We start from the raw sequence: 24,636 nt of genomic DNA, 5'->3' as shown, positions 1-24,636 counted from the left end.
TTGGGGGATTTGCAATAATAGGGAAGGGGAGCCACGCGGCCCCATTCCCTGGGCCGATTTTGGCCCCAGGGACCCCCTCCCCCGTGGGTCAGCCTTTTACTGATTGGGGAGGGGGGCTGCATGGCCCCCCTCCCCAGGGCGAATTGGGCCCTAGGGTTCCCATCCCCAGGGCCCGCCCATTTCAAGTGGGTGCCCCAGGAAACACATTCGCCAATGGGACTGCGGGGGAGCCTGAAGGCCTACACAGACCCTGCCGCACCTGCCTCCTGCAGGAGCTGGCATTGTTTTGGGATCCAGGGAGCTGAGTGAGGGTGGGGGTGTGAGTGAGTGGGGGAGTGAGTGAATGGGTATGTAAGTGGTTGTACAGGTGAGTAAGTGAGTGTGAGAGGCTGCATGGGGGAGTATGTGATTGTCTCAGTGACAGATTAGGAGTGAATACACATGTTAGTATATGCATGAGTAAGTGAGTGGGTCTGTGAGTAACTATGGGTGAGTGAGTGGCTGTGTGAGGTACTATGGGGGATTGAGGAGGTGTGAGTAGCTGAATGGGTAACTGATTCATTGTGTGAGTGGCTGCATGGGTGTATGAGTCGGTGTGCAAGTGTCTTTATGGCTGGGTGTTTGAGTGGCTACATTGGTCAGTGAATAGGTGCATGAGTGGCGCATATGTGAGTTAGTGATTGCATTAGTGGCTGTATGGGTGACATGATGTAAAGTGGCTCTATGGATCAGTAAGTAGGTGAGAGTGTGTTTGTATGGGTCTGTGAATGGGTAGGTTAGTAGCTGAGTGGGTATATGAGATGTTGTATGGGGTGTAAGTGGGTGTGTGGGTGGATCTCGTCATCAGTGATATCACCAGAGAGATACAAATGTATTCCTAGGCATCAATACCCCATCTCCAGAATCAGCGGGAAATGTGCTCCGGTGGGGGGAGCTTTGGGCTTTTAGTAAGTTGCTATGAACAAGGGAGAGAGCAAGGAAGGTAAGAGAATACGTCTTCCACACACTGGATATGAAGACCAGTCTCCAAAATCCTCAGGAAACGTGCTCAGGGGGCTTTTTAGTAACCGGTCCATCATCCTGGGAAAAGGTCAGGAACACGTTGCATACCGCTAATGTATATGCACAGGAGCAAACGATCGGAGGTTTTAGGCAAATTTACATACTGCTAGTTTTTAAAAGTTCAGAACATGATCTCTGGTATCAGCAGCAGATGACAAGAACGAACAAATTAACAAATGGGGGAGGGAAGCAGAGTTAACTAATGGGGAGGGAAGCCAAGTGGCCCCCTCCCCGGTGGATTTTGGGTCTGGCAAGTATGTTACTGGGACAGTGGGGGGAACCTGATGGCCCGCGGTCCCTGCAGACTCCCCATCTCCAGTGGGAGCGGACATTGCTTTCACACACAGGGAGCTGCTAAACATGCAGCTCCCTGTGTGTGAAAGCAATTTTTCTTTTACCCTGCTTGCTTGCAGAGGGCAGGTAAAAACAGACGAAAGCTCGCTCAGCAAGGGAGAGCATTTTCACAGCTGTGGTGGGCCTCGGGGCTGCGGGGGCAGCACGGCCCCCCTTCATTTAAATTAACTGCCCTGGGGAGGTGCCGGGCCCCACACATTAATTTCATGTTTAGCACTGGGGAGGTGGTGGGCTGCGTGGGCTCAACACATTCCTTTCTAAACATTTGCCCTGGGGAGATGGTGGGCCCCGGGATATGGAGGTGGCACGTGGAAACCCCCGCATACATAACAAGCAATGCCCCGGGAGGTGGCGGCCCCTGGAGCCATCATAAGCCAGAGGAAGGGGGGCTCCCTGTGCCCCCTCCTACTTTTATGTTATGTCCCCTGGACCTGGCTCAGCCCGGGGTCATTAAAAAGCAAGTGCAGGAGCCCTTTTTTCTTTTTGAAAAAGGTTTTGTTTCACCTGGAGGGGTTCCAGAGGGACCCCAAGACTTGGCGGTCAGGGTATTCCTACCCTTCCCCCTTTTTTAAAAAATGTTTTTTGGGTGGATTTCGGCTGAAGTAGAGATCCCAAGATGCTGCCCAACAATTTTCGGATGAAGTGTCAGCAGCCAATCAGAACTCTGCAAAAAATAATATAATAAGCCCATGCAGAGAAAGGCTAAGTCGTCAACACCACATATCCCAAATTGTATTTCGATTAAATTTCTTAACTACTGAACGGATTTACACCAAATAACAAAAAGCACAATCTACGTAACTAAAACTACCTTTCTGCCAAATTTGGTGTAATTCCATCCAGGGGTTCGGGCTGCAGTCGTGTCTAAAGGAAACATGGTTCTGACTCAGTCAGTCAAACCTAATTTATTTCGCGATATTTCAACGCATAAAAAGTACAAATATAAAACCAAGTTAAAAAACATTCCATCATATACGATAAAGCCATAATTTCATAACTTCACCAATGTCGGATAAAACAATCCATTAAAAGGAAACAGTTATAAAGTTAGACATCTTCTAAAGCCACTGCCCATAGGTAGGATGCTAGGGAATAACACACAGAGGGATCTGAGAGCTGATCGATAAAGTGCAGTGCAGGCTTGTATTGGGTAAAGTTGTCCTTCCATAGCATGGGAACTAACAAAGCTTTCCTTTGGGGCGCATAGAGAGTGCAAAAAAAGAATATGTAGCGTTGATTGGGATGCTCTCCTGATGCACGAGCATGGGGGCAGACCATTGATCGATAGTTGTTAGCCGGGTAGCCAAAGATTAACGGACTGTAGTTCATCCTAAATCTAATTAGGATGTATCTATGATGTGGGTTCTGTATAAATGGGAAATAAGAATGTAATAGTGCTTTAGCCGTGGGAAGAAGGCTACATGTAAATATTGTTGATTCGTGTTGGTTTCTCTCCCGTTTGGCATTTTTTCCAAGAAGATCTTTTTTTAGTTTTAATTTTGAAAACGAGCACTGCACGGGGAACTCGTACAGATGTTGCAGATCTAACTCAGTCAAGATGTCTTAACATAGTTTAACCACTGGATCCTTTGGGCATAATTCAGTCTTAAGCAGTCCCATAGGTCTTGACCAAAAAGAAAGCCATAACAGGGGAGCCAATCTAATCACATCCTCGAGTTAAGGTAAAGCCAGTTCTGAATGCGGTATGTCATTTGCACAAGACCGGTAAAGTGAAAGCAGTTTTTTAATAAAACATTCTCTACAATTTGGAGGGGAGTTGGATTTACCATTCCACAGATAGCTGCCCGATAGGTGGCACTTGCCAGCATTTTCCGTGAATAAATGTGTAACATTTCTGGCAACGGATTAGAGCCAAGTTTTTTAGCAAGGTTAGCCAAAGACCTAATCCCATTTTCCAAAAGGGACTCTGTTTGGTAACATCTTTTTCCAGGATAACTTGATATCAAATATTACTCCCACATAGGCGAATAAATCAACGACCAACAGTTTCCGATCCTCTATGTGAAAGTTAAAAGGTTTCTTAGCACAGGGCCCAGCAATTAAAATATAGGATTTTGTTACATTTACACTTATGTCTAGGTTAGCCATATAACAAGAGTAGTCCTGAATGAGTTTCTGTAGTGCAATCAGGGTTCTAGCCAGCAGTACTGAATCATCCGCATATAAGAGCATGGGTAAGGGAGATGACTCTATATAAGGAATGTCCTTTGTGGAGCGACCCAAAGTTACCTCTAGACCATTAGTGAACATAGAGAACACGAATGGGGCCAGCACACAACCATGTCTAACCCTGCTCGATATTAAAGGCCCTTGTTCGCTCTCCACTCCTACAAAACCTGACATTGCTGTTGCTCCTGTGTACAGCTCTCGAATAAAAGCAATGATGGCGGGGTCCACTCCCATTTCTACCATTATTGCCCATAGTTTACTGTGCGATACACATTCAAAAGTAGATGACAAATCCATAAAAGCCATGAATAACATGCCATTCTTTGCTAGAGTGCATTTGGAAATAATCCTGGTCAGGTTTATGCACTGACCAACAGTGCCCTTTCCTTTCCTAAAACCATACTGGAATATGGCTGATATATTTTTCTCTTGGGCCTTCATAGAGGTAGTCTGGGTCAAAGCTAGGTCGTTTTCTTCTACCAGAAATAGTAAATCTGAAGTTTGTTGAACCTCTGAGCATGATTCAGAGTTACAAATTAATTCAATTCATGTATTGCTGAGTACCACGACTGTTGGGCCAATATGAGAGCGATGAAGATTATGGTCCTGGATACCCATCTCAATTGCCATACAACACACAGGATTAAAGGTAGGCGGGGTAAAGCGTATGCTAAAATCTCTAGTCAATAATGCAGAGGGTATTTACTAGATTTAGTGTTGTGAAAAACTTGAAGGCGTAGTTTAGTATTTGGATTCTGGAGTCCCTCCCCCCACAATTATGTAACTACTTTTGAAGTCCTTTGATGTTGGTCTCCTTTTCATGCACCTCATGAAGATTTCGGCACAAAAGTGCTGCACAGTCATTGTCTATTTCTGGAAGATGTTCCGCCAATAACTGAATACAAAGGGAAGGCACCCATAGCCAAATGTCAAGCTTCTTTTGCTACAGCTCAGGTGAGTATGTAACCACCTCCATTTCTGGATATAATCAATAGCTGCTATATTGTTGATTTAAATTATAACTGCCTTCTTGTAAATGTTCTAACCAAAATGCCTACAATGCTGACTGTATAGCTGTTACCTCAATTCAACTGGCGTGGTTCCATCTTTTTCTAACGTTCGATTATCCCTGAACCATCATCCCTCTTGTAAGTACTCCGTCACACAGACTGATCCGCCTTGACGTCACTTGCAGCAGCAGTCCAAACAGGGCACGCCAATCAGTAAGCTCCAAACTCTAGACCCTCACAGACCCCACTCGCCTGCGAACATTGTCACACTAAACACTCATGTAACGAGACACATTTGTAAGCATGCATTTGACATTAATGGTATGCATGATGGCCTTATCTCTTGACAGTTTAATTACTTTCCTCATTATCAGAGGACAAAACCTCTCTCGAGCTGGGTATGAAACACCAAATTTAGTTGACACACAGGACAGTTCAATTTACGAATGCTGCAAGTGGGACTCTTGGCACTGTATATGAATCCAAATTTGAGATGAATTAGCCAGTTTTAGGACCCATGGTCGGTTGTTACTGCTCACCACTGCTGGTCTGTTAGTACTTGCCATCACAGTAGACACATCTAAGCGCTTCTACCAATGGCGCTAAGGAAAGGAGACAGAGGGAGAGGTGGTGGCTAGTCTGATTAGCATAGCATCCTACTCGCTTTCTTGCAGAGTTTGAATAGGATAACTGCTGTCGAGGTCAAGTACACATTCTTGGGATATGGTTGGTGACAGTACTGCTGCGGATACACATGCAATCCTCCATGTGAGGTTTGCTGGTTTCTCTATCATCATGAACTGGCTGTGCATGATGCAACTGTAGTACACCTAAGGATTTTACAGTTTCTGTCAGTCTTCCTATGCTGCAGCACTTCAGTCACATAGGTGTCGAACAGAGTTTCCCCACTGGAAGGCATAAACAGTACCCTATCCTGGACTTCCAGATGAAAGGACGCACTTCTGAGAATATCCTGCTATTGCAAGAGTGCAGCGCTGGTAGTTGTCTGAAAAAAGCCTTTGGCAACGTCATTGGCCGAACCTATGATGGTGACAAGATGAAAGGGTGAACTTGTGAGTCTAAACTGGTGTTGTGGAGTGCAGCACTGGTGCGTTGTTTGGGAAAAAGTCAAGGCCGAATATATCAACAGTGACAGAAGTGCCTTTCCCATGAAGCAGCTTTAACCTAATTTCTTATGTGATCTGAAATGAGTTGAATTAGAGCCAGATCATGCCATATCTGTCCAGATTACCACTGTGTTAGCTACCTTGAACGACTGCGCAACCACTGAACTGTCCCTATTCTCGAACATATACATCAACATTCCAGTCTAGATGCATTGAATGGGAAAGTTGGGTTTCTAGTGGTGCGGGGCTGCAGTTGAGATGACAGAATTTGTCTTGTGGTGTCCTGTGAGAGAAACTGGGGTGTCCTCTGTGGCTTTATATATCTTTTCTAAATGGAGAATTCCTGGTGGTAAAAAAACTGCATTTTGCATATGACTTTCTCTCCTCCCAAGTGTTCTTCTAGATATGAAGGGTGTTGATTATCTTGCATTGCTGCTCACCGAAATAATAAAGGAGGCACTATTTCTCTTTAGACATTAGCCATTGGAACCTTTTAGAAAATTATTATTCCAGCAGATACATTAATGTGAAGCTAACCAGTTCTCCAGAAGGTTCCGATTCCTCATGTTCTTTTCCATTTCCAAAATCTTGGTTGAAAGCTTTGATAGAATTTTGATAAGTGAAGTGTGAGTTAGCACTGTGGACAGTTATCCCTGTAGGGGTGATTGAAGTAGCAGAGACCACCTGTTTCTGTGCCATCTGAGAAACCCTTTTTGGGGTCATCAACAAGGGTGGTGGCAGGTGCTGAGAGTGAACTACATGACTTCTAGACTTTGAACATGAGGAAGAGGAAGGGTTCGACACACAATGGCTGTAAATAAGGCTTTGTGCACCAGCAGTAATAAGTTACTGCAGAGGCAGCCTGGCAATCTCAATTCCTAAAGTTTGTGACTATTTCTTCTCACCCATGTGCACAGACACAAAACACACACGCACCAATTTTAAGAGACCTTCAACCAGCCAGCGCTCCAATAGTAGAAGTTGCTGTCTGCATCAGGGGAGAAGGCGGAGCAAGATGGAGGCAGAGAGGGGAGGGAATTTGGTGGCAGGGACACTGGGTTTTCAAACTGGCTGCAAACCTGGTTCTCTGTGCTTAGAGTCAATCCTTATGCTAGCCCCACATGAGAGGTGACTGTATGTAGAGCAGATTAGGAGTAGTTGGTAGAGGATAAGCAGCTCATCAGTAAGGAGAGGTCAGTGCAGGGGTAATATTATGCAGATCTATCTTGGAGCAGAAAAGGAGAGTGTGCTTGTGGGATCAGGAACATGACAATTCAGAGAGGAGGGCATGGTGTGTTGGCAATTTGGATGAGAGTGGGCTGCTGGTAGTGCGGTGAAGAGGGAGAGGTCCACACAGCATTTCATAAGGGCTAACGAACAAGTTACTTACCTTCGGAAATGCTTTTTCTGGTGGATACAGTATCTGCCTGTGGATTCCTCACCTTATGAATATCCCATGCGCTAGCATTCCGTGGAAATTTTTCCTAGCACTCGGCGCTGACGAGGTAGTCACAAGGCTATGGCTCGCACACAGCTCCGCATGATGTCACCGGGCGAGTGTGCTTGTGGGATCAGGAACATGACAATTCAGAGAGGAGGGAATGGTGTGTTGGCAATTTAGATGAGTGGGCTGCTGGTAGTGTGGTGAAGAGGGAGAGGTCCACACAGCATTTCAGAAGGGCTAACGAACAAGTTACTTACCTTCGGGAATGCTTTTTCTGGTGGATACAGTATCTGCCTGTGGATTCCTCACCTTATGAATATCCCCTGCGCTAGCATTCCGTGGAAATTTTTCCTAGCACTCGGCGCTGACGAGGTAGTCACAATACTATGGCTCGCACGCAGCTCCGCATGACGTCACCGGAGCCATAAGAGGACCGCGTCGACATGATGACGTCAGTTCTACCTATTTTTTCCATGCCACCGAGGCAAAACGGGCGGACCGACCATAGAGACAATGCATACATAGTACACAGTATTCACACAATTACACACAGTGTAAAGTGAAATAGGAAATCAATGAAAGTAAAATTTCCTATAAACCTAACAAGGTTAAACATGAATTTCAATATGAAACAACCATATTAACCAGTACCTCTTTTAAGGTATAAAAGGGTGGACAACGGGGAGGAGGGTGGGTCAGTGAGGAATCCACAGGCAGATACTATATACACCAGAAAAAGCGTTACCAAAGGTAAGTAACTTGTTATTCTGATGGATACAACTGCCTGTGGATTCCTCACCTTAGGAATAGAATCCCACAGCAGTCCCTCTCCCGGAGGAGGGTGTCCACTCTTCTATACCACAAAGTCTTGCAAAACAGAGCGCACAAAATGGCCACCCCTCCTCACTTGGGAATCCAAGCAGTAATGCTTCGCGAAAGTGTGAAGGGAGGCCCAAGTTCCCGCCTTACAGATGTCCAACACAGGAACACCTCTGGACAAGGCAGAAGTAGACGATTTAGCCCTGGAACAATGAGCTTTAATGCCTTCAGCAGGCTCCTTACCAGCAAGGGAGTAGCATATCTTAATGCACAAGACGATCCACCTGGAGAAAGTGCGCTTGTGCACCACCTTGCCCTTCATACAACCAGCATATCCAGCAAAGAGCTGATCATCTTGACCAAAGTCCTTTGTTCTATCCAAGTAGAAACTAATCGCCCTCTTTGGATCCAAGCGATAAAGCCTCTCCTCCTCCTTGGAAGGGTGAGGGGGAGGATAGAAAGTAAGGAGGGTAATGGACTGTCCTATGGAAGGGAGTTACCACATTATGCAGAAAAGCCGCCCTGGTACTGAGTACCATCCTTTCAGCATGTATAGTCAGAAAAGGAGGCTTTGAACTCAAAGCCTGAAACTCACTCACCCTCCTAGCCGAGGTGATAGCCACAAGGAAGACCGCTTTGAATGCAAGTAGTCTCAAAGGACAACTATACATAGGTTCAAACGAGAAACCCATTAAAAAATTTAACATTAGATTTAAATCCCATGGGGACATAATAAAAGGAGTGGATGGATATATGTTAGTAAGCCCCTTAATGAACCTTAAGACTATTGGAGACTTAAAAAGAGACAACTGAACAGACAAACAAAGCGAAGCAGACAAAGCTGACAAATATCCTTTAACAGTGGCCACAGCACAAACTTGCTGAGCCAAATAAAGTGAAAAACAAAGAACATCAGAAAGATGCACTTTCAGAGGATCAATACATTTCTCTCCACACCAACTAACAAATTTCGACCACCTGTAAGAGTAGATAGACTTAGTGGAGTGTCGCCTGGCGATAAAATAACATCCACCACGTCAGGCGGGAGAGAAAAAGAATTCAGGTTGCCCCGTTCAATCTCCAGGCATGAAGGTGCAGGCTCTGGAGGTGGGGGTGTAGAACCTGTCCCTCGATCTGAGAGAGGTCTGCCCTGAGAGGGAGACTGAGTGGAGGATGCAATGAGAGGTGAAGAAGGTCTGTGTACCACACACTTCTTGGCAAATCAGAGGCAATCATAACTTGGGCCCGGTCTTGGCGAATCTTACTCAGAACCGGAGGAATCAGGGGTATGGGAGGAAACGCGTCAAGGAGTTGTGAACTCCAACTCAACTGAAATGCGTCCCCCAACGCTCCCTGCCTCGGAAACTGGAGACTTCAGAATGACTGGCAGTGCACGTTCGAGAGTGGCAAACAGGTCCACCCAAGGAGCTCCCCACATCCGGAACACATGATGAACTACATCCGGATGAAGCCTCCACTCGTGGGCAGCGGAGAACTATCGACTGAGACTGTCCGCACATACGTTCAGCACCCCAGCCACATGATTTACCATCAAGCAAGTCCACTGGTCCTGAGCCCAGGACCAGAGCCGCAATGCCTCTCTGCACAGACGGTACGACCCCACTCATCCCGGTTTGTGACATACCACATCGGGGAAGTGTTGTCCGTCAGGACTTGAACCGACTGACCACGAAGGAAAGGGAGAAAGGCCTTGAGTGCCAAACGTATCGCCCGCAATTCTAGAAGGTTGATGTGAAGCAACCTTTCCTCTGGAGACCAAAGACCCTTGATTTCCAGATCCCCAAGATGAGCACCCCACCCTATGGTAGAGGCATCCGTTACCACTGTGGCCATTGATGGAGGAAGGTGGAAGGGCTTTCCTTGAGACAGATTGCCCTCCATGCTCCACCAGGACAGATCTGCTGTAGCTTCTCTGGAGACCCTGACCGGCTCCCTGAGATCTCCATTGTGCTGATACCACAGCCTGCGGAGGCACTACTGGAGCGCCCTCATGTGCCAGCGTGCATGGTTGACGAACAGGATTCCGGAAGCAAACAGACCGAGCAGGCGAAGGACTTTCAGAACCGGAACAACCGCTCCATTGTAAAACAAGGGAATCATCTTCTGAATGTCGAGAATCCTTTGTGGAGCAGGGAATGCCCGACACACAGTGGTACCCAGTACTGCCCCCATGAACAGGTTGCGCTGAGAGGGCACCAGGTGAGACTTGGGTAAATTTATCGAAAAAACGAACTTGTACAACAAATGGGTTGTAACCTGCAGATAATGACTCAGCATTTCTGGAGACTCTGCCTTCAACAGCCAGTCGTCCAGGTAGGGGAAAACTGGAATCCCCGACCTCCTGAGATGGGCCGCCGTCACTTTGGTGAAGACCAGAGGTGCAGTAGTAAGACCAAACGGAAAGACCGCAAACTGGTAGTGTTGCGCCCCAACTGTACACCGGAGACACTTCCTGTGTGACTTCACGGTTGGGATGTGGAAATACGCATCCTGCAAGTCGATGGACACCATCGAGTCCTCTTGCTGCAGCGTATGAAGAACCTGCACTAGGGTAAGCATCTTGAACCTCTCCTGCTTGAGAAACAGATTCAAGATTCTGAGGTCCAGGATGGGCCGAAACCTGCCATCCTTCTTGGGAATCAAAACTACCGGGAGTAGCAACCCTGACACCATTCCTGCTCCGGAACGACCTCTATCGCACCTTTTTGTAACAGGGTAAGAACCTCCTTCTGAAGGAGAAACAAATGATCCTCTGTGCAAAACCCTTGCCAAGGAGGGTAAGGAGGAGGGAATTCTCTGAAGGGAAAGGTGTACCCATTTTCTACCAGATCTAAAACTCTAAGGTCTGAAGTGATCAATTTTCAATCTTGTAGAAAATGGGTAAGCCAGCCTCCCACGGGACCTACATGATCCAGGATGGCAGATCTAGGGCTGCTCTACTGCATTACCAGGAGGGGTTGGGAGCTGCTGCTGTTGCTGAGGCTGTCTGGACCCACGAAAGGAAGACTTCCCAAAGCCACGGTATCGCTTATATCCATAGCCTCTTGTCTGAATCTGCAGACCCAAGGACCTTGCTGTTGCCTTACGGTCTTTAAATAGTTGCAGGGCAGAGTCCGCCTTTTCACCAAAACGTTTGGACCCATCAAATGGCAAATCTACAAGAGCAGCCTGCACGTCAGGAGAGAACCCAGAAGACCTTAACCATGCATGTCTTCTTGTTGCAATGGATGAACCCATTACTGTAGTAACAGAATCTGTTGTGTCGAAGCCAGATTGGATGACTTGGCGAGCCGCAGCCTGAGAATACGCCAACACCTCACTCAGATTCCCCCTGTCCTCTTAGGACAACTTTGGAAGAAGCTGTTTTGCAGAGTCCATTAGGGCATGACTAGATCTGCCCAAGAGACAAGTGGTGTTGGTAGTCTTCAGTGCCATACTGGCCGATGAAAATACCTTTTTCGCAGATTGCTCCAACTTCTTGGAAGTCCAGTCTGCGGGAGCCTGCGAAAATGCCCCTGTAGATTGCTTCGAACAAGAAGCCTGCACTACCAGACTTTCAGGAGAGGGGTGAGAGGAAAGAAAAAACGGATCTCCAGGAGCAGGTCTATACCTTCTTGAGACTGACCTTGAAACCGCAGGAGCCAAATGAGGGTTGCACCACACATCGAGAATTGGGTCAGTCGGAGCATCATTGAATGGCAAAAGTGGTTCAACCACCGAAGATGGAAAATGAAGCACCTCCGTAAGAAGATTAGGCTTATACTCCGCCACAGGAAGCTGCAAATCCAAAAGTTCCACAGCCTTCCTAATAACCATATCAGGAACATCCTTCAAAGGAAAAGATTTTTGGGAAGCAACATCCAACTCCGAAGATGTGTCAAGCCCACTTGCCCCACAAAAGTCTTCAAACACATCTTCTGTCATACACCTCTCCTTCCTCCTTCTCTTCAGCCAGATACTGCTTCTCTTCCAACAATCTATGCGCCTCTCTCCTGGAGTGCATCTTCGGTTGTGGCGTCAGCGATGCCACAAGCGGCGTCCACGGCTCCGGGAAATGTATCGAAGGTGGATCCACAACCATAGCCGGCGCCGATCGAATTAGAGAGGCTTCATGGGATGGAGCCAGAGACTGACCATACGGCGTTGACATCCTCAGAGCCGGGAAGGGCCGGGACGGTGTTGCTGGCATGAACGGCATAAAGGGGGCCTGAGGATACTGGTGAGCCACACCCAAATTATATGCCAAAGAACCCATGGGACCCGAAGGTGCTCCAGAGGGGAAAGAGGCCCTGGTGAACACACCATACAACGCATTTAAAAAATGTGAGGGATTCGAACCCGGCGTCTGAAACTGAGGATATGAAGCCAGTTCGACATCCGAACGAGGTACCGCTGGAATGGGAGCCGCTGGAGCCACAGGTGGAACAGCCGGAGCCGAAGGAACCTCATCAGCCGGATTCGACCCATCTTCTAGAGCTGGTGAGAATCTCGACATCGTTGCGTGCTCTGGAGTCCCCTCATAGGAAGGAGATGGAGCCGGAGTTGCCCGAGGAGACACTGAAGGGGAAATCAAGTCCTTTCCGCGACGTTGAGCAGGAGAAAGCGACCTAGACACCACAGACTTCGAAGATCGGTGCCGAGAAGCAGGTTTCCTCTTCTTCTTATCCTTCCTCTTGGAGTCGTGCGACGTTGAAGACCTGGACTTTGCCCTTTTTTAACCCCTTTTTTCTTTCCTTGCCTTAGTCAGTCATGTAAAGTTTGGATTCTCGCTCCTTCAACGCCTTAAGATTCACCTTCCTGCACGAAGAACATCCCTTGACGTCGTGGTCTGTAGTTTAACACCAAAGGCAATCTTCATGCAGGTCAGTCATTGACATGTTTACCACACACCCTGCAGGGCTTAAAACCGGACTTCCTCGGAGCAGACATGACAAAGAAGAAAGAGATACAATCCAAATAACAAAGTATCCAAACGAAGTATGGAGAGTCCCAGAAAAAACTGTTGGCGTCGACAGCGTGGAAAAAAGGGAACCGACGTCAACACGCCGACGTGGTCGTCTTATGGCTCCGGTGAAGTCATGCGGAGCCGCGTGCGGAGCCATAGCATTGTGACGACCTCGTCGGCGCAGAAAGCTAGGAAAGATATCCGCGGAATGCTGGTGCAGGGGATATTCATAAGGTGAGGAATCCACAGGCAGATGTATTCATCAAAACTAAATCACTTTCTACAGAGTCCAGCCAGGCAGTCAGTCTCCATCACTGCAGTCTATCTCTCACTCTCTCTCAATCTTTTCCCTCACCCCCACAGAAACACTGAGTGGGTTACAATAAGCTCACAATTCTTGGGCAAAGTGTTTGCTTCACTCACAAGAACATCAAATGTGCCTTTGCTCTAATAGAATGGGGTCTTGGGGTACTGGTGGAACTAAAATGACTTTCTGAGAACACTACCACATTGAAGAGCAAGCCATATACAGAGCGAATGGTTACTGATCGACTTCCCGAAGTTGCCCTGAGAACAGGAGTGTTTTCCAGACTACATGAAGTCTCTCGTTCTTTGTAGGTAACACGTTAAGGGTCATACTTTACGCAATATTTAAGGGTCTCTTCAACTGGGTCTCTTCAACTGACGGGTGTGAATAGTCTGTTTCCCAAAGAACTGATTTTAAGTGATTAACACATACGCATAACTGAAAGTAAGTAGGGCAGGAGACTTGATATAACCAGACATTACCTTAGACATAAAAAAGGGTTAAGTCCTAAAAGCCAACTTTTTGAGTAAAATATTTGATCCTGCATGAACATATGGGTCTTGAATAAGAGCCAATTAGTTTTGTTGTGTAGTTCTTATAAACCTATATAGGATCAGCACGTTTAGACAACATAGACTGTGGGATTGGTGTTCAGACGGATTCCAGATACCTCCACCGGATAGGTTCACCCGTATAACAGCTAGGTCACAGTCACTGTAAACTCCACTTACCAAGGAGAAAATAGTTATTGGCAACTACCGAACATGACAACTATGTCCCATCAGGGATCTAGGAAACAGTACAATACTTTTCGCTCAGTCACTCATGCTCACTTTGTCTCAGAGAGATTCACAGAATAAAAAGGTGGGGCCGTTTATCAATAAGCATTTATTGAACCAGCGTCATTCTAGTGTAAAATAGAGGTGCTGAAACAACTATAAGACAGAAACGGATATAAACGATTATAAGCACCAATAGAGTAAATGGATGGTAGATTCCTATCATAGTGCGTGCTAAAACAAGGAATACAGACAGGTATGTAAATACATGACAGTAATAATGCGTAGTCCTACGATGCAACCCTAACTAGATGTTCCTAAGTGTACCTAGCATGTATGTAGGTGTGGAGCCAAGAATCCCCCTAGACCAGTTATATTCAAAGCAAGGCCCGGGGCCGCATACAGCCCTCCTGACATTTACATGCAGCCCACTGGGCAGCACCAGCACTGGGCTGCTGTTTACTTGACTCAGCACTATCATGAAAAAAAACACTTACTTAAAGTTAATTGCAGTTAGGGAAATGAAGAAAATAGGCCATTAATTTAGGAACACATTAATTTGTAAAGACAACCACAAGATATATATGACTTGCTTCCCCTACACTCACTTTACACCCCCCGCTGGCATCAGTGCAGCCCTCGGTCACACCATAGGCCAAATTTTGCACCCCCCCAGGGAAAATGTTTGTGAGTACCCAGGCCCTAGGCTGAAGCCAACCCCATTACCTGAAGTGATAGACTGTGGGACCCCCATCTTGGTCTCGAGATGGACACCCCACGAGAGATGTCAGACCACTGCAAGCTGGAGTGTCTGCGTGCAGGAACCTCAGCGTCTCGCGCCAGTGTGTCAGCATGGAAGTCTTTCTCCTCTGCCTGGCCCAGCAAAGATATGGTGTATATATCCCCAAAAGGTAGCCTCAGGGGTTCTACCTTGCTGTGTCATGGCGGCCGAGGATGACGCAAGGGATGACCCTTATATATAGTTTTATGCAGAAGATGGTAATCCTGCTGTTATTCTGAGAATCCTCATGCATAATAAATGTGGTTAGTTTTCTGGGAAAACCACACATTTATGCAGCACCTTAACTAGGTAAAAGGTCAATACCAAAAAAACGTTTTGTAGTACAATGGCCGGGAAAATGTGGGTGAAAGGTTAGGAGACTACCCAGGCCTATATTTGGGTACATTTTAAAACATAACACCCACTCCTCATCTTATCGGACAACATACTAAAAAGGAAATGTCATTCTAATGCAAGCATAAAAAACTTTTTTTTAAATGTTCTAAAAAGTTAATTTAAAAAATGCTACAAAAGGTCCTTTATTGTGTAAAAATCTCTAGCAGTACATAAAAAATGTTAATATATATGGTTTGAGCAATTGAAAGTGTCTGAAAGCCATGGTGCTCTGCAAGAGAAAAGTGGTAGCAGAGAAAAAAAACTGTTTAAAATTCCAATTTTGGTTGTTTTGGAAAAAGGCCAATTTTTTTCCCAGCAAACGGAGAGCCAAATGTTTATGTGTTCTGTGTGGGAGACGCAACATCACTGTTGCTTGCCATTGCAGATCATGTCAATCGAGCAAAGGTGATGATCTTCAGTTCCCACGGCGGATGCGGAGAAAGCCTTTGAAATATCCAGATCCTGTGTGCCTGTAGAGGATGCGGTATCCGATCCTACAGGAGCTGAAGCATCCTGTTGTGGCTCAAGAATGCAGACATCCAAATGGGAATACGCTGAGGACACTGCAGTACGTGGGCCGTTAACGGGTCCAGCAATGCATCCACGTCCGGTGCCGCAACCGATGGAAGTGTCAGAAAGAGGTCCAACACGCATTCTTGTCCACAGAATAGACAGCGGAGGACAGGTAAAACACTGTCAATCCAGACTTGTCAGAATGATAGGAACCAAGACTCGCTTAGTTCCCAAAGTCGAGGTGTGCCCAGATGGAGTAACATGTGATCACGAAAACGTTGCTCCAAGAACGTTTTTTCCATCTCCTTGGTGACTGGGATGGTCATTGCGTAGCAGAAAAATTAAAATCAGTATTTCCGCGATCAGTAGCAGGATTAACGGAAGTCATCTAAAAATGCTTCAGAATAAGAAGTGTATAAAAGCTGGAATCACTTCAAAGACTGTCTGAAAAGTGCTTAACAGTCCAGAACATATGGTCTTAAACAGGTGTACTAAACCCTTTGTATCAGACATATTAAAGATACGCTGTAACATTTCTCTAAAATGCAAAGGGCAGTTAGTTTGTACAAGTGCCTGTATCTCAGCTGAGGACCTTGTAACCTGGAGATCAAAAGTCTCTCTGGCTGAGGTAAAGGGCACATCTTTCTGTAAAAGCATGGCTTTCATTTGGCTCAGAGTACCAAACCGTATAAAGGAAACATTCAGCAAATGCCATAATGGCGCCTCCCTGACTGTGCGGGTCGGTGGAAACAATACTTGCATACAACAAGTAACCCTGGAGCTTACAGTGACAAGATATGCGATGCCTGGAAGCATCCCACAACAACCTTGATCATTCAGCATTAATTAACTCCCATGGAGAGTAGCCTGAACACTGGAAAAATCATGGCAGATGGGGACTCTTTCAAACGACAGGACAAGTTTACAACTGAACCGTTACAGGCCCCATAAAGCATATTATCCTGGCAACTGAGATCCACTCAAAGAATTCTCGCGATCTGTACCGCTGAGAAATACTTCAGTGTCCCTGTTCCTGCATCTAAATCTATATAGTAATTCCCAAGATTCATGGATGAACTTCCTACCCTTTACTTAATTTCTGCCAACCTGGTGGTGTTCTAGGCAATATTGAAACTGTAAAGTTGTTACTGGCAATGTTATATGGCCATGAATTAACCATTCTGTGGACAGTGACTCTGCTATGCTGATAGGTAAACGGTCGAATTTTTCAACACGCTTCATTTTATATTTCGCATCCATCTGTGCCATTATCTGCTTTTCAGTCAAATTATATGCAGCGAACGGAGACCTACTGTTGATCTATCGGCAAGGCACATAACCAGAACGCAAAGATTGTAGCATCCAGCTTAATGACATATTACGTAATTGTGATTCCCTTTGTTGTAGGATGGACAGATTTCGGTCTAGCATATCTATAGCAGAAGATACATTGTTGCCCAGTGAATAAATCCTGGATGTTAATGTGGTCATACCATTATCAACCACTGCAAAGGTCTTTTCTAGGTTAATTCGATCTATTTCACGAAACCTCCCTGCAGCTTCTTGTTGAGAAATTTTCCAAAATTCATTGTAAGTGGCATATAAGTCTTTTGGGGACCTAGCAAGAAAAAGCTGAAATCCATGTTGTCTGAGAGTAGGGACAAGTGCAGTTTCACCTGAGACAGTGTGGAGGTTTTTAGCCTATTCAGGCATAACTTCCCAAAACTGTATGATGTCACCACCCCCGGATGTTCTCGTTGTACATGGCGTAAGTCAGGCCTATGGATACTAAACCTTTTGGTCTTGGCTGACATGCTAATCATGTCTACAGGCCAAGCTAACCATCCATTCCAACTGGGGTCTGTTGAATTGTATGAAAAACCCTGCATGATGTAATCTAATGTACCCGCACCCATTTCTGTGTAACTTCGCCAACCCTCAAAGTGTGAACACAAGGGAATTGGTGTGTTCAAATATTTAATCTTGGCTAACCCAAGACAGGAAGTCTGTTGCACAGTGTCATTCAGGAAGATGAATTGTTGTGGTATGAGGCATGCTCTAAATAGTGCCTCCCTTCCCTTAACCTTTCAGTCCTTAGTACCACAGACAGATTTTTTATGTCTATAGTGTCCTCCATAAGTCGAAACCCTGTTCAGACAGTTGGGCAATAAAGGATGCAGAATATATCTGTTGTGTGTTAGTGAGCATACTTTTCTTTGCCAATGAGGGTGCAAGCTTATAACAGTATGAGCGTGGATATGATGTATTAAACCCATAAAAGTAAGCAAACTTCTGAGCAAACATTTGTGAACTACCTTTCGTGGTGTCAGGCAATGTTCCCATTGATGATATGTGAAAACATTACGTGGTGCACTTGTTTAATGCAGAAAGTGATGGCCATAATGTTAATAACAGTACAGTGAGTGAAAATCAATATTGACATCAAACATTTCATTCTTTGTAAATGCTGCAGACAGTTCTAAATCAGACAACATATTATTTAAAGTTTCAAGATCCTTATCGTCAGAGTATGTTCTGGAGGTGATATCATTTAAAGACATTTTGACTACATATGGCATTTTTAACAGTTCAGTGGGACAAAATACATCATATGAAACCGTATCGCAAACGATTCAGTCAGGAACTGGAACTGCTGTGATATTCACATAGGACAGCTCTCTTTGTTCACCATGAGATGACGTATGAGGTTTCAGTACCAAGTTCACATGTGATGCTGTGGAACGTTCTGGCATATCGTGTTCATTAACAAGTAAAAAAAGGCAGTCACTAAACCTATCCAGAATAGAAAGAACAATATTCCAGTTATAATCCAGAGCTGTATCCATGGTGAGACTAGAAATGTCTTTTTCAGAAAAATTTAGAAATTATTACGTTGTTTTTAACGGGAAACTGGAGCTGGTAGTGACTCCGGTTCACTAGGATCCAGCGAAAACATGTTGAAATCGATGAAGTAGCCAGATGCAGTTCGATCTATCATTGGTAGCTCAGCAACTTTTGATGAACTAGTAGGTGTCTCCTGTAGAGGCATATTGATATAGATGTCGGTGGGAGGCCGAATTGATATCGATGTTTCATTCGAGTTTTGAGGTTCTGATTCAGTAGGCAAGAGCTCCATTTCATTGTTGGTAACTTCATTACTTCATATTGTAGATTCCTCGATTGTTATAACTCTTTCTGTCTGAACTTCCTGTATGGTAGCGAGAGGAGAGCGGCAGCTACCCAGGAACCCACGTGGCCTGCTATTCAGGATAAGCCACATATTGTGGTTTGATCAGATCAATTGAGACAAATCTCTTTTCTTTCTTGCCGGCAAGAGGCGGAAGTACTGTTCTTCTTCCCTTGACATCCAGGACAGGTACAGGCTTTCTGTAAGACGGCCCAAATTCTTTCTTGGCCACAATCATTTCTCTGACCAGAACCCTGACTTTTGGGATCCAGACAGTTCTTGCAGTGACAGATTTGACTTCCCCATTGGCGGTGCGTTTTACTAGCACTTTGCTCTGTAGTGCCCAGAATTCATTAAGATCCTGTAAAACAACCAAATGTTTACTTATGTCAAAAGGTTTTTCATGCACCACTGTGCTTTCATAAATCGATATCATGTACCCACCCACATTCTCGTCCCAAATAGGACTACATAAGGGGTGACACCTCCTAGGGAACTTATTGGCATATTATTTAGTGACCTCTGGACCCCATATAGGTGAGATTGCTTTAAGTCCCAGTTTTTCCTCTCCGCAACCAAATTTCCTTTGGGATAGTACGGAGAGGTGTACCGCAATGCTACACCCAAACTTCCCATAGCTTCCTTGTAAGCCGTAGAGCTAAACGCAGGGCCATGGTCATAATGTAATTTGCCATCTGCGTATGTTCCTCTGAAGACTCACAGATCTTGAATAACAGTTTGAGCGACAGCCGAGCAATGAGGCCAAACCCACAGGAACCTAAAGCATGAATCCACTGCAACTAAGATTTAACTGTAAGCCCCATTGGATTGTAAGGGGCCGCAGTGGTCCAAATAGACACATGCCAGAGGTCTGTCTGATATTAGTAAGGATGCTTGTGCAGGGCAAGCTATGGTGGAACCCTCCATCTGCTGACACTTAACAAACAAATGCTTTGGTTTGTTTTGTTAAACCTGGCCACCAATAGTTCTGTTTCAGTAGAGAAACTGTTGCAGTAACCCCTGCGTGTCAAGAACCGAGACCCTTGTGTGCAGCTAGAATCAAACCAAATCTGCGATCCATGTTCGGTATTACTCTATCCCTAACTCCTGAGCATCTAATTTGTAGGAGTACTTGAGTGGAAATTTCTTTGGGACAGCAGAGCTGTTTTTGCATGAAACAATGACAGATACCATTATGTCTATCTATTCTCGTGCTAGAACGAGTGATTGCAACTACAGCAGCAGTTTGCACTGCCCCTTTTGCAGCTTCATCAGCCCATGAATTCTCTTCAACGCCATCACGTTGATGACTGTGCGTATCACGTGAGCTCTCGGCATGTCTTTTTTCAACTCTGACACTTTTTCCTAAAGTATTTTATGCTCTACTGTGCAATCTTGTTAAACCAATTTTGACCCCAGTAGTGAAGATATTCATTGTAAGACTGGACACAGTAAAACAAATCGCACACTGTAAGTGTGGGGAATTCTCGATCAGTTTGTATTAGTGCCAGTAATAGGGCTTTTAATTCTGCCAGCTGTACCATGCAGTCGCCTAGAGACTGTGTCTTCGTACTGCTAGGATGGAACTTGCAGTCCTGCATACATCCTTTTACAATCGCACAAGCTGCACTGTATTGCGGTTTACTTCCTAAAGAAAAAGAAAATGGGCAACCGAATCGACCCTTGGAGGCATGGGAAAATTAGGTATTAACAGGTAAATGTGCCTGTAAGGGATTTACTTAAGCACACTCAGTCTGACAATTCATACAATTATACATCAAGGTTCCAGAAGGTAACCTTCAGTTAAGAAATCTCTACTTTAGTTCTTAATTTCTTCCTGAAAGTTCTACAAAAGATACTGATGCAACAGGTATTGAGTCTTCTTTAATTAAATTTATGTAATAAAAATTTAAAAGGGTACCAAAAGATTTAAACAAATACAGAAATGACTGTGGTTTATAATAAAATTCTCTTTTGTTAGTACCTCCAAGTCATTATTGAAAACATCTATTCCAAACAAAAATTACATAAACAGAACAGTGAATCTGATCACAGTAGAAAACACTTTCAAAAGAACTAAACAATAAGGAAATAGATTAGGTTGTCGACGTTTTGGTCTTATTGGTGTATACATCCGTAAGACCATCTTCGGGATGATGACATGGGCTGTTGTCCGACCCCTGTATTAGCAAAATATTCAATTAATATATACATCAATGAAAGTTAAAATTGAAAAAAAAGAAAATGGCACACTTGTGCAAAAAAAGAAAGTAACAATGATTTACCCTATAAGAATTTAATCAACGTAGGGCATAAAGAATTAAAACCACACTCTACACAAAAACTGAGGGGGGAATGCACTAACCCAAAAAAAGAAGGTGAGAATAAATTAGAACTGTGACCTTTAGAAGACCCTGAAAGATGACGCCAACCAAGATAAAAGGTTTAGGAAGTTTGTGGTGAATAAAAGAACAGTGATTAAAAACTTACTTATGAACATTCTATTAGGAATGTTCAATCGTGATTGAATCCATTTACGTACATGGAAGAGAAGAAGTATTGAAGTGATGTCCCTTTTTTTCCCTTCCAGTTGGGAATTGTACCAATTCTACAAGCTTTTCAATAGTTTCTCCTCTTCCGTGTAAATAAACAGATTTATTCAAGATTGGACATTCCTAATAGAATGTTCATGCGATCTATTGCAAGCGTTTCCCAATGTTTTTACTTTCTGTACAGGGCACCAATGATAACTTCCAATTTAAAATTCTACAGGAAAAGTTATGTTTGCCCTGGTTGTATTTATCCATCTCAACTCCAAATCTGTTTTGCGTTGACCGTTCTAATTTAAAAATCTAATACCATTTTATGTGATGGGGCGTGTTAACCCCACTGCATTATGATCAGGTGAAGAAAGAGGATTGGTCTTTTTCTTCATAAGAGTCTAAAAAGTACTTAAAAGAAGACCTGGTTGTTTTTAAACCAACCACTACATAGTATGTCACTGCCACTCACCAGATGCTGGAGGCTTTGTGATTTCGAACAGCACAGTGCCGGACTCCATGTCTCTTATTTTAAACCTAGTAAAATCTATTTTGTAGATATTTTCTTCTGGTGAACATAAATAATCTAGGAGAGAGGGAGAGAGGCAAACATTAATTTTGGAGAGCAAAGTTAACACACGATCACACATTTAACAAATAAAAGCACTGTAGTTTCCACAACTGCACAGGTTTATTTACTTATGTAGCACGTCACAATTTACAGCAATGTCAGAGGATTATACATATGTGTCATTTTCTTTATTTTTCCACTACACGCAAAAAACAAAACTCCAAACACACGACTTCTTTGTCTTCTGGGAGAGCTATTACGCCACCAATCATCTAGCTCAGACGTTTCTGCTATCCGTTTGGTGAGGAGGATACTCAAGGTTTTTTACATACTGAGCTGGTCTTGCAAATTGAGTTCTTATTGCTGCAAGCAGAGAGCTTTGTTTCAACATGCATTTAACATTATGTACATCCACAATGCGCATTCTGCACTAGTGTTGGGGGCAGCATCAGACCGCATCTCCAGGAGCGCTACTAATCAGAAGTACTGGGCAGAGCCTGCAACTTCTGGATGCACTGCCGTGGTACTACTGTTCAGCTAACAGCAATTTTGGCTTTTGATTCTCAGCTCGGGTAAGGCTCACGCTTCGAAAGTGATTTAAGTGTAGGAAATCAAGTACAGTCAACACCTTTACTTGTAAACGATATATTCAAGTTCCAGCAAGTTCTACAGGTCGTCTTTATTAAATGAAGGGTGTTCAAGTATGTGGAGATTTAATAGTGGAGCAAGTAGGATTATTATGAGGTGCCTAACGCGGGGATCTCTGCATGATCAGAACACAAACAATAGTATTTATCTATTCTAGTGGAGTGTATGTGCCATTAAGAGGCAGACGGTTTCAAGTGGCTGCTGCACAGTCTTACATGTTCACTTCTGGTACAGGACAGTAACGGTCAGAGACTGAAGCAGTTTTGTACTCAAACAGTTGTGGTGATGCTTGGTGGCTGATGTGCGATTTACAACCAGCCATTCTGAAGTGCAGCCAGCTACAGTGTGCCCTCATAGGGAAAGTGTAAGATAAAATCTAGTATTAGCAAGTGGGACACAGCAAGCCTCAATCCCACTGCTCGAACACCGAACCCTACTTGCTGTATCTCGTGGGGCAGAACTCTTCTGGTCACAGTCCTTCCCTTCAGAGCAGCTGGTACTGGAACCTCAATGTTCTACACAGTGCAGCTATCTGGGAGAGTTTGCCAGCAGCAGTACATTTTTCTCAGGCCTCTTCTCACTCCGACAGGGAGTCCTCCCACCCTCCCTAAAAGCAGCTGTGCTTTTTAGGGTTTTAGCCAAGTTGTCAGTCAGTCAATTGATCTTTATTCGGTTAATAAAAAACCCATAAAAGAATGCACAGAATAAAACATTCATTTAAACATCATCTAATCATTCTCCCTTGCCCGATTAAAATCATAAAGAGATTTGTGCCTAAATCAAACGAGCCCATTATACAAATTGTGCAACAGTAAGAGCAGACATAGATCAAATGTCAATATTAGTAGTACATTCCAATTATATTGGCCATTAAATACAATCTTAACATCTTCACATATACCAAGGTCTCAATAAAAGTATGCAAAAATGTAATTCATATAGGATACAGTTAAAAAACTACCTAAAAAAGTCAGTGCAAAGTAAATTAATAAAAAAACATGGAAAGGTAAAAAGTCAGTCAGTCAGTCAAATAGCTTTATTCGATAAAGAACATATCATAAAAGCATTTCATACATCTTTAAAAAACATTTTTAAAACAGCAATCATCAGCATAAAAAACATTTTATGTACATAGCAGCATATTGGGTGGGGAAGCTCGGTCACTGGATTAACAGTTTTCTTGCAGCTCTTAGACGCCAGGCCCAGCCCAAGAATTTTGCCATGCAAGTGGAAAAGAAGGGCCTAGCATCTGTACGTAAAATACGCAGGGCTTCTAAATGAGAACGAGTTCCCAGACACCTGCAAAGGGGCTTCAACCACCTACGTCTCGGGGCCGCATAGACACTACACTCAAACAACATATGGGACAAGGACTCTACCCTTAGGTCACAAAAAGGGCAGTAAGGTACGGTTTGGGCGGGCGGTTTCCAAGTGGACGTAAACTCACATAATGGAAGCACCCCCACCCTAAACTTAATGTACAGTGATCTGTCCCATGAGCTCTGAATAGTGTCCAGATAAGGTTCCCTTAACGGTAACTCTTTGACCGACAGAAACAGGACTACAGATTTGCAATGATTTGTACTTCGAACCCTCTCATTGTCTACCCATGCCCAATAAGCCTTCTTTAGCTGTTGTTTCGGGGGTGCAGATTTGTTGGCCCAAGCCTCTCCTAGTCCTAGTTTGTGGAGCAGCTTTTTGACTTCCCTGAGCCAGATGATCTTATGCGAGCCCGGTAGGGACATAATGTCATTCAAGGCTTCTGCATAACTTCTAAGTTCCTGCACATTCCAGATTCTGGACCATAACAGAAGTGGGCGTAGTTTCGCTTGATCGCAGATTGCCCGGGTACCTGCGTCTAGCAGCAGTGGGATTGTTGGCGTGCTGTGGGGCAAACCCATTAGATCTTTATGGAAGTTGTTCTCAAGATGAGCCAGAGTAT

At 44.5% G+C, this 24,636-nt stretch overlaps 1 protein-coding gene across 1 annotated transcript in view; it reads right to left on the bottom strand.

The window, feature by feature from the left end:
* The window catches only part of UNC119 (unc-119 lipid binding chaperone), a 406,449-nt gene that overhangs the window by 249,107 nt on the left and 132,706 nt on the right, over positions 1-24,636 (bottom strand). The window contains exon 2 of the mRNA XM_086955162.1: positions 21,948-22,061. Within this exon, the coding sequence (XP_086811288.1) occupies positions 21,948-22,061 (114 nt within the window). The remainder of the gene's footprint in view (positions 1-21,947; positions 22,062-24,636) is intronic.

Source organism: Lissotriton vulgaris, chromosome 2_1 (assembly GCF_964263255.1).
Source record: "Lissotriton vulgaris chromosome 2_1, aLisVul1.2, whole genome shotgun sequence".
Taxonomy (NCBI): domain Eukaryota; kingdom Metazoa; phylum Chordata; class Amphibia; order Caudata; family Salamandridae; genus Lissotriton; species Lissotriton vulgaris.
This window is presented reverse-complemented; position numbering and strand designations above follow the sequence as displayed.